The following is an 11,306-nucleotide window of genomic DNA, read 5'->3' on the forward strand; positions in this document are numbered from 1 at the left end:
GAGCCAACTTTGTGCTTTGACCGGGATGACATTTGGTTAACATTTTTTGAAATATGATATTAACAATATCATACAAGGAAAAAAAAACATTACACATAGGAAAAAATAGATGGCATATCTTGGCACTTAAAATCCTTTGATTAATTAAGGGTGATGTAAAATAGTTCGGCTAATGAGTAGCTTTTCAATTATTTTGATTATTTTATTATGAGAGATAGATGTCCAAAGATTCGTACATATCGTAGCAGACACAAATCTGTTTTTAAGAACATGGTGTTAAACTTTATCTATGTCATCATGTTTCATGTGGTTTTCGTGTGAAATTATCAAATTACCCTTATAGTCTAATTAAGCTCGTCACTCATGATGGGGCATTCTCATAACTTCACGTGAACGAAAACTAAAAAAAGGAGTGCATGTGAATTAAAAAAAAAAAAGGGTGCGAAATTCACTTCGCTAATTTGTTTTACCCATTATGATTCGATGATTTCAGTATCAGAATAACTCTAAAAGTACATACATACTTTTCCTAATAACAATAATTGCAGCATAAACTGTGACAAGGTGCCACAGAGAGAGAGAGAGAGAGAGAGAGAGAGAGAGAGATGACATCTACCTTTGTGGTTGTGGTTGTGCTCTTATTCTCCTTCAATTCTGTTGGTTATCAAGAACTTCAAAGTCTCAATGAACAACTATGGGGACCCAGATCATAAAAGTAATGTAAAAGCAACTTCTTAAATTCAAAGAATACTTCCCAATTGCTTTTGCTTTTGCTTTTGGATTGATTACGCAACAAAATTTCACGGTTTTGTTCACTTGAGGTTCCGAAAACCACTCCCTTTCCCTCGGTATGGCGGTTTCGGATGATGAACTTATTCTCCCATAGTTAGCAGCGACCACAAAACATCGATGATGAACTTACTCTCCGATAATTTGCACGGGTCATGGCAAACGTCGAGAATGCGAGTGCAGAAAGTTTTTTCAGAGTACTTACACGAAAGCTTACTCCTAGTATATCTCCACAAACATTTTAGAGGGTTGGGCCTCCAACTCATCTCCTACTTGGGAGTAATTATTCAGTGCCCTGGCCACTGTCACGTGGTGTCTCGGGCCTTTTTTCCACTATACATTATGGTGGAGTCCAACTAAAAAGTGCTCATGGTGTACCGCCACGTGATTCCTCAAGCCTTTCTTCACCACACCTTATGCATGGAGGGGTCCATACACTTTCAGTTGGGCCCCACCACAATGACGGATGGATGCACTTTTCTGTTGGGCCCTACCACAACATATGGTGAAGAAGGGGGCACCACGTTGACGGTCAACATTACCCTCCTTTCTGTTGATTGAAATGACGTGGATTCCACCATAAAGTGTATGAATCCCACCACAGTGTAATATTATACTTACCACAAGTGTTTTGCACGGGTGGGACCTACACCATTTCAACCAATAAAATGGAGGGTAATATTCACCCTCACCCTCTTTTAAAGAGGATGAACAAAATTGCACTCTGAACAGGGATATAGAACAAGTTTTCCCTACTTAGGGTAAGTGCAGCAATAATAGAATCCATGTCTAATAAGTAGAATTTTCGTCCGGTAACGTTTTTCGTTTGTTAACCTAGTACTCACATATGGATAGAATTGATACATTTGGTGCTGATTTTGGCAGGGGATTGACGCTGAATAAGTTCTTCTTACATGTGTAATAGAGGATAAAATGACCATTTTTTTCTTAACAACGAGACTGGCCCTTTTAAACAACATTCCGATGGGGAATGGAAAATCTTGTAGGGTGCTCAGTAAAATTAAAGAGCTTTCGCTCTAGCATCACTTAAAGAGAGAGTACTCTAATTAGTCAGTGCCTCTAGAGCACCGTCATGTGCTGCCTGACGTTCTTTTTCCTTTTTTTTTTATCATATATTGTGGTGAGATTCATACACTTTGTCTTGGGTTCCACCTCAGTGTATGGCACTAAAGGACCTCGAGCACCGCCACTAAATAGTTTTTCTAAGACTAGGGATGACAATTGGGTAGGCCGGGGTCAAATTTATGATCCGTCTAATATGTTCCTCACTGTTGTAAAAATCAGAGCAAAAAATCGGATAAGTACCGGAGTTAGGGAATAATTGCATATCTCTCACCGTTGTAATTTGCAGTAATTTTGTTAACTTGGGAGAGTTTTGACAAGAGATTCAGTAATGGTATTAAATAAGTTCCTATGGTTAAAATTATACAAACTAATAAAACGAAATACAAATAAGTTCGGATATCATTACCCATTATCCTACACCTAATTGATGAAGGTTAGCATTTTCAACCATCAAAATAACTTCTTCTACATCAACCTTTTTTTTTTTTTGTTGAACAAAATGGAAGTGCAGGTCTCAGCTGTCGGCCGAGATGAAATCTGAGTCATCCGTTGCCGAGCACGGATGGCCTAGACGTCATCAACTCTTTTTTGTTGAACAAAATGGAAGTGCAGGTCTTAGCCGTCGGCCAAGATGAAATCAAAGCCGTTCGTTGCCGAGTACGGACGGCCCAAACGTATCCCCAAGGGACAGCATCCAAACCATTTCCATGCGGGTATCCCGTCATCTCTGTGAGGAGTATTGTCCCATCACACACACTAAAGTGACTTAATAAGCCAACTGACTTATTTTTTTGTCCTTATTAGATTTTTTTTCGTATTTGTTAGTTTTTCGTCAATTTTTTGGGGATTATTGCATCGTCATGACAAGAGGAATCTAAAAAGTAAAAAATTATGATCGAAACCTAATTTTTTTGAATAAAGATAAAAATATGCCAATAAGCCAATTTTTTCGTATTTATTCAAAAAAAAAAGATTTGGATCATAATTTTTTACTTTTTAAATTCCTCTCGTCATGACAATGCAATAATCTCCAAAAAATTGACGAAAAACTAATAAATACGAAATTTTATTGAATAAGGACAAAAAAGTAAGCTAGTTGGCTTATTTAGCCAAATGGGGCTACGGAAAAATTGGCTTATTGGCTTATTTTTATCTTTATTCAAAAAAATTATGTTTCGATCGTAATTTGTTGCTTTTTAGATTCTTTTTGTCATGACAATGCAATAATTCCCAAAAAAATGATGAAAAACTAGTAAATATGAAAAAAATTTGAATAAGAACAAAAAAATAAATCAGTTAGCTTATTTAGCCGAACGAGGCTTTAATATCTTCAAAATTTTGGACAATGTGATGGGCCGGCCTCTGGAAAGAAGCCCAGTCCAGGAAGAACACTTGGGCCTTCTAGCTGTAGAGTTTAATGAGTTATGACCGTTGGAAATACCACACGTGGCAGCGTACATGGGTTCAGTGAATTTACTACAAGACAAAAAGCGCTTAGCTTGCCCTGTTCCCCACAAAATACAACGCATACATGTACAGACAGGGAAGTAAGTATTATCCAGTGCTCCTTTGACAGTGATATGTGTCTTCTCGGTCCAAACTCTTCAACCAACCGGAACTAGCTCAATTGGCCGGTGTCCCTGTTGGCCAGTATCCCTGCATTTTCACTGGAAGGCTAAGAGTTGTCTGGGTGTGGTGTTATTCCATTTCTATTTGTTGGGATTAATTATCTTCTAAGTTCTTTTAGACTTAACTTAAATCTAAAAGTTTTGTCCTTATTTAAATTTTTTTTCGCATTTGTTAGTTTCGTGCCAATTTTTTTGTGGGTTATTGATTCGTCTTGACGAGAGAAATCGGAAAAGTAAAAAAGTTTTTCTTTTAACCAAGTAATTGGAAAAGTAACCCACAAAAGTTTGGCGCAAAACTAACAAATGCGATTTTTTTTAAAATAATTAAGGACAAAATTTTTCAGATTTCAGTTAAGTCTAAAAAAACACAGAATGGGGCTATTAGTTTAGGTTGCATTTATTGTGATTGTGGACTTGGTTCCAATTTGGTGTACATCTGATAGTTGTATTCGCCCACCGTTTTGTAATAAAAGAAAAAAACTCTTCACCACTCCGTATCTATGTGAAATTCTTATACTGAGGGGATTCAAAAAATTTGCATTTTGAATGGTAAATTACCACGATTGAATGTTTGGCCGCAATGATAAAAGAAAGAAAGAAAGAAAGAATGTTTGGCTGCAGATAATGAAATTCATTCTACCAAAATGCATTGTTAGGTTGAAAAATATAAAATCATTTCCAAATTAGCTTTTAGATTTGATCAAACCTTCTACAAATTTATTATTCTTGTATCAATCAAACACTTTTAAAGATTTTAATTACATTTTAAAAATCTCTAATCTACAATTTACTCAGAATTTTAAAAGTAATTAACTCATAAACACTCCATTTGGAATTGAAATTTATAAAGGGAAAACAAAATGGTTAAGAAGGAAACTGTTATAAGTATAGAGGAAAATATACTGAGATCAGAAGTTGGGTTTTTTTTTTTTTTCCTCTCATTTTCTTTCTACCAAACAAGGGAAAGTAAATTTTTGTAACTATTCTTTCCTTTTTTTTTTCCATTCTTTTCCATATGCTCCGAACAAACCCCAAGAACTCTGAGAAATTTTTTAATACAACGGTAATTTATAACATCTCTTTCACTTGGGTTAAGACCTACGCATATATGGAGCCGATGACATACGAGAAAGCATTACAAATAACCGTTGTATTGAAATTTCTTCTACAAAACTCCATAATGATATGTGATGGTGAAGCAACCAAGTCTCGCCCACCCATTGTGGTTTGGGTGCTTGACCTCTAGTGCAGGCTCCTTGGGCCATCTGTTGTGGTGCCACTTTTTAGTGGCGATGCTCTTAGGCCTGCGTCAGTTGGGCTGGCTCCCACATAGGGAGTTTGGGTATTGTGTGTGTGTGTTTAAAAGGTCCATTATGCCTCTCTCTATTCAGCAATTGCCTAAGTGAGTTGATATGTGAAATTACCCTCTTGCCCTACTTCAAAGTGTATATATATATATGTGTGTGTGTGTGATGGTGCAGGAGTCTAGGAGAGCCTCAAAAGCACTAGATAATTTCTCAAGAAATCGGGACAACCACCGCTGCTGCCCACCGTCACTCCCCCAGTATTATATTATTGTCCACAAGACCAGAAATCCGCATAACCCCTCTCTCTCTCTCTCATACCCCAGTGTTTGATTTCCAGTTCACCGAACACCCTCTTTAAAGCATCCTAGCATTAATCTCTCCCAGTTAATCTCCATCCGCAATCTTGCAACAATCATGGCCGTGATTGTCCTGTGTTTAGTGCTTTTCTTGGCCGTGACTGGTCATTCTGGTAACCCCAACTCCTGGATTCTTGAGTCCTTTCAGTTTCTCTCTCCTCTCGACAACCTTTACTTCTCATTTTTCTTGAATGGGTTTCCAGCATACTGCCCCTTAATTTGTTTACCTTTTGCCACTGCAAACCCAAAAAAAAATTATTTTTAAGCATTTTTTGTGAACAAATTTGGTCCTTTTTCCTCAGTGGGGTTTGATATTTCTTTCTGTTACATTTACTGGTGTAAATTTTGTTGTATTAAAATGTTTTTTTTTAAAGCCCTTTATTTCCATGTCCTTTTTCTTCTTCTTGTTCTGTAGTTGCAGTATTATTTATCTCAGTTTTTTTTTTTCAGATTGGTGTTCATCACTCTGCTAGTCTGCTAATCCCTGTAACTATTGTATTAAATAAAATAAAAGAGTAAAGATTATTGTCTTTATTGTTTCTTTTCACGTAGTGGGTGTTTGATAGTCTTTCTTTTCACTATTAAGGAGAAAAAGCCCTTCAATTTGCACACCCTTTTCTTCTTCATCTTTTTTTTTTCCTTTCTGTTGTTAACTGTCATATGAGTTTGTATGAGCTGATCTGAACGTATCTTTTTTCAATTTGATCACCGGACGTCCGGGCCAGCTTTTGCGTAGCCCGACTAAGGCCGGGCCAGCTTTTGCGTAGCCCGACTAAGTCCGGGCCCTTAAGCTTAAGTTAACAACCTAGCAAACCTCCCTAGACCCCAAGGTTTGGAATCTTTTGGCCTTTGTGGGATTCGAACGACTAACTCCGGGCCCTTAAGCTTGAGTTATCGACCGGACAAACCTCCCTTTTGACCCGAAGGTTTGGAATCTTTTGGCTTTTGTGGGATTCGAACTTGCGACCTCTCGGAAAAGCCTTTTATTGCTTTCTCGTACATGTTTGGCCAAACCCGTTCGGATTACTGATCTGAAATCTAACTCTCTTTTTTTCAGAGGCAAGCTACTGTGTGTGTAAAGATGGACTGGGTGACACAGTTTATCAAACAAACATTGATTATGCCTGTGGAAATGGAGCTGATTGTTCAACAATCATGCAAAATGGCGCTTGCTATCAACCAAACACCAAGAAGGACCACTGCAACTATGCTGTCAACAGCTACTTCCAGAGGAAGAACCAAATCAATGGGTCCTGTGATTTTACTGGCTCCTGCACCGTCGCTTCAACTCTCGCCAGTAAGCCTCCTTGAAAAAGATTAGGCTGCATATGGATCCAAGATCCAAAATTAGAGACCCATGAATCCATTGCCCCACAGAGTCCTAATTTGTGTTGTTTGCTTTTTCTTCTTTGTGATTTTGCAGGCTCTAATACCAATTGTGTTTATCCTGCAAGCCCCAGGTTTGTCCCTTTTCTCTTCTCCTCTCTCTATCAGAGAAAAAGTTATTCCATTATATTTTGGGGGGTATTTATGGCAATCTCCTTTCCCTGTCTAAAGACTGTTCTAGAGCCCTTTTGGATGGAAATAAGAAAAGAAAACAAAAAAGGTTATGATTTCTTGCCAAATCATTCATTTGGATTGTGTATTTTTGGTGAGAAAAGTTCAAAAATAGAATGATTGGGGACTAGATAGGTTTTGTTGTTCTGTTGTTGTTGGTTGGTGACTCCTCTCGTTTCTCACCCAATCTTACAAAGAATGGGGAGATTTGGTGAGAAAGGGCCCCAAATTTTAAGATGATGACTATGAAGGAAAAGTAATATTTTGAGTGATGATACCATTTTTTTCCTATGACCTTTACTTGGAAACAATCTACCAGCTGTTAAAATCTTTCTTAAAGGAATAAGAATCTTTCATTGGTGTGATCTTCTGTAAACCAGAGAATCTTCCAGCTTCCTGTTTTGGGTGGAACTTGCATATCTCATAGGTTGTTTGGGTTTGGATTTGGATTTTGGTGTAGGTTAGGTATAGCGTATTACATCCAATTTCTTTCCATTTGAATACTGTGTTCTAAAATGTTTGTCTCGTACGCAAAACGAGAACTTAAAAGTTATGTAATTTTTTCAAAAAAAAAGTAATAACAAAAAGTACTATTATCTATTTTTAAGTATTCGTTTTGCGGATCGGACAAATATTTTTAGAACGATGGTAGAACCAATCTTAGCGTTCCCCTAATCTTGTGCACTGAGATCTGTTTGTATCAGTGGAGTGCATTTTCCGATTATTAGACATGACAAACCGAAAATACAACCAAACACTGATACAGATAAATTTAATTTTGGTACAGTCGGTTTGAACTTTGAACTCCTCTAATATTAGATACTAGCGCCTTGCCCATTCGATGAACGGGGAAAGAAACAAGACATTAGTGAGAACCTTTTTCCTATATATTTGACATTTCGTAAAAAAATGTAGAATAATGAATACAAAATTGGGAAAATTCCATGTAGGAGAGAGTTAGAGAGAGATCTTCTTCTTATTTTATTTTAAGTAATTACATTCTCATAGTATATAGTATAGATAGCGGAAATTCTAATCGCAATGAAAATTTGCAGGGAACCACGCAAGAAAAAATGCTTTTGGGCCCATTTTGGGTCTTAGAAAAATCTAAAAAAATATCCATAAATTTTTGAATATTATTTTATAGGGCCCTGGAAAACATCAGCTCCAATGGATAAATATTACTTTTGGATTCGTAGGAGCGCTGCTTAGTTCGCCCCTACGAATCCAAAAGTAATACTTACCGATGTCCGTTGGAGCTGATTTTTTATAAGGTCCCATAAAATAATATTCAAAAATTTATGAATGTTTTTCTAGATTTTTGTGGGATCCGAAATAGGCCAAACGCGTTTTTTTTTTGCGTGGTTCCCTACAAATCTTCCTTGCGAATAACAGGGCTTGAATGGAAATAGCAGGGCTTGAATGGAAAGTAGATCTAGCAACCAATTTGAAGATTTATTTCTTCTATTGTAAGTCATGGTCTGTTGAGCTGTCATGATGTTAAATCTTTATTTGTTGGCATGTGCCTTATTTTCCTTGCAAAGATAGTCTGTCCCTTTTTGGAAACATTTCATCTCCGGTAGTATTGACTAAAACAAATTCCCAAACATAGTGCTAATCAACAATCAACCTTTCTTGAGAGATGGTGAAAATTCAGAATAATCTCGGAAACGTAATAATGACTACAAAATAAAAAGACCACTTTACACTCAATCATAAGACGATTCGATTGGCGCTCTAAACTTACGTCACGTGCTCGAAAAGGACTTTCCCCTCCTCTTGAATCTTGTATATGCGGTTTCCACACCACACCAATGCAAGCTCTAATGGCTCACGGAGTAATCATTCAACGTAGTTTATATTTATTTTGAACTGTGTGGGTGGCACCATCAACTTAAGTGACGAGCTCCCCGTATTAAGACAGACTTGTAATGCACCATATTAAGCCTTGTAATATAAGACCTGAAGCCGAATTCACTCGTGTTTTCAGAGGAAAAACTGTAGTGACTTTTCTTTGTTATTGCCTCTCTTTCACTTATGGTTCAGCGAGTCATTGTTTGTTCTCGTCTGGGCTTGGAAGCATGATACTTTCAACCTTAACGATTACTTCCGTCTAAGAAAGTTCCATTACCTATCAGAGTTGCACGCTACTGCGACACCATCAATGAGTAAAAGTTTCATGTGTAAAAGAGTCGGGACAAGAAGTTAATCGCTATGTTTGTGATAGTATGACGTTTTTTGATACCATGAATTTGAGAGTGGTTTTCAGGTTACGTCATTTGGATTGTTGGGCTCTAGATTTTTTACCACTCTAAAGATCAGCTCGTTACAGTACTTTTTTCTGGCCTTCGTATAGACACAGTTTGTTAAGTCGATCCGCGTAAATCTCATTGTTATTGTTCTTTCATCAAGTATTTGTCGAATTGTTCAAAAATTTACTATTCTCACTTTTTTTTTTTCTTTTCCCACGTTTATGATACATGTGTTTGCATTATAATTCAGCACTGCAGGAACCATAGGCACCACCCCATCAACAGGCACAGGCACAACACCATCAACAGGCACAACTACAGGCACGACCCCGACCACCACGACCGGCGGCACCACCAGCACAACTCCCTCCTCCGTCTTCGGCCTCGGCCCCACCGGGAGCGGAAGCATAACCAACACAGACAGCAAGGCCACCAGTGTGACACTCCACCAAACCAAGCACCTGCTTTGCTCACTCACCCTAACCCTGCTGCTTTCTGGCCCCATGCTTTTTAGCCTTTTGAAATGACTTGGGGATGGTATTGAGAGCCACTTCAGCTTTTGGTTAAGAGCATGTGATTCTAGTGGGGATGGTGGGGTAGGCAGCAGGGAATCGTCTGGACACCACTTAGCTAGCTAGGGTCCTTTTTGTTTTGTTCTTCCTATGAAAAGAGAGGTGGGAATAGGATTCCTTTTTCGAGTGGTGTTCTCATTGGGGGTAGAGAAGAACCTGATCTCTTCTTTTTAAGATTTTTCCTTCTTTTCTTGTGTATCTAAGAGAGAGAAGCCAGCAGTAGTATATTTTTTATTTAGTTTTAATGAGAATATGGTTACCCCATTTATATTATAGATTATTTGATTATCGATAGTTGTGTTTGTGTGTATGTGTGTGTGCACGCTCACGCAAAACCCTCTATTTCTGGGGATTCGGGGTTCTGTAGTGCACCTTCCGCATTACACGTGCTGATCCGACCGTCTATTTCGGCAATGGACGGCTTGGGTTTTAATCCGAACAATGGACGGTTCGGATTCGTAGGAACTCGGATTTAATCCGAGCTGTTCATGTCGATATTGACGGTAGATCGGTCATACTACACGGTGTAGTGCGGCTGCCTCACTACAGCCCTTCCCAATCCCTATTTCTAGCTCCTCTACCGGTAAAAACAATAGTAATAAAAGTTGACCGTTCGAGAAATGGATCCTAATTGCACATTTGCACGCGATGATGAGAATGCAAGTTGCCAGCCCAATCTCCACAGTTCTATAAGTACCAAGGATTCTATAGAGCAGTCGAATCGGTCGTTTATTTCGACAATGGATGATTCAGATTAATGGGAGTTTAGATTAAATTCAAACCACCGACGTGAATCGGCTACCTACAGTCCCTCTGTAGCATGGACTGTACTACAAGATTTTCAAATTCTGTTCAAGCAACCTACTCTTACCAAGTGTTTTTCATTAAATATTCTGGCTTCCGTCGTGACCGGGAAGATCTTTCTGTTGGCTTGTCAATTTTCCGTCGGGATGTTTTTTAGGCCCCGTTCCAGAACCAAAATAAAATTTCTTATTTTTTAAGAAGGCAATTTTAAGTTCAAAAATTATGAACTATTGAAATCTAAAAATATGCAACATGGATCTTGTTTGAAAGATTTCAATGAGATCTTTTATACATTGCAAAAAATTATTTTTGAGTGTGAAAATGTGAAATAAGCTGCATATTTTTTAAGAAGGTTTTTTCAATTCAAGGGTCAAGATTACCCTAGTATCTCTAGCGTCAAAACTCATATGGTATTCTACGGGCATTCAATTATTCCCCAAATATTTCCCAATTATCACATTTCAAGCACAAATTTACCAAGTTCCAAACATTAGTACAATTTGATATCGTAACTTTAATAACAGGTGCAGGTTCAAAGAACTATCAGATTCATAGCGTTAATCAAAGAACTCATTTTGTATTTCTTCTAAAATATTTTTTCTGTAAAAATTATCTTACGTTCAATTACTTACTCTTACAATTTCTTTCTAATTTCCATAACTCAATCTTAATTTCAACTTTCTTACATATAAGAACAACTACATCAATGAGTACACGACACAGTGTGAAGCACATGTGGACATACACTAGTATCAGTAAAAAAAAAATTCCCATGAGCTACATAATAAGATAATATCAGCGAAAAAAAACCATGCTGAAAGAAAAAAAATTACTGATATAATATTATTAGTAAACAATTCTCATGAGATATATGATATTGGTCGAAAAAAATCTTCATGAGCAAAATATAAAATAAAAAAAATTCAGAGGCAAGTTTAACGGGGAGAGAAGACGC

The 11,306-nt window shown here is 37.5% G+C and overlaps 1 protein-coding gene across 1 annotated transcript; it reads left to right on the top strand.

Moving 5' to 3' along the window:
• Positions 1-5,144: 5,144 nt before the first annotated feature.
• On the top strand, positions 5,145-9,835 carry LOC131311438 (PLASMODESMATA CALLOSE-BINDING PROTEIN 3). The gene is made up of 4 exons (XM_058338899.1): positions 5,145-5,279; positions 6,224-6,463; positions 6,590-6,626; positions 9,226-9,835. The coding sequence occupies exons 1-4, from the start codon at positions 5,225-5,227 to the stop codon at positions 9,500-9,502; spliced, it is 609 nt and encodes a 202-aa protein (XP_058194882.1). The 5' UTR covers positions 5,145-5,224; the 3' UTR covers positions 9,503-9,835.
• Positions 9,836-11,306: the final 1,471 nt, after the last annotated feature.

The sequence above is a fragment of the Rhododendron vialii genome, chromosome 12a, assembly GCF_030253575.1.
Source record: "Rhododendron vialii isolate Sample 1 chromosome 12a, ASM3025357v1".
NCBI lineage: Eukaryota > Viridiplantae > Streptophyta > Magnoliopsida > Ericales > Ericaceae > Rhododendron > Rhododendron vialii.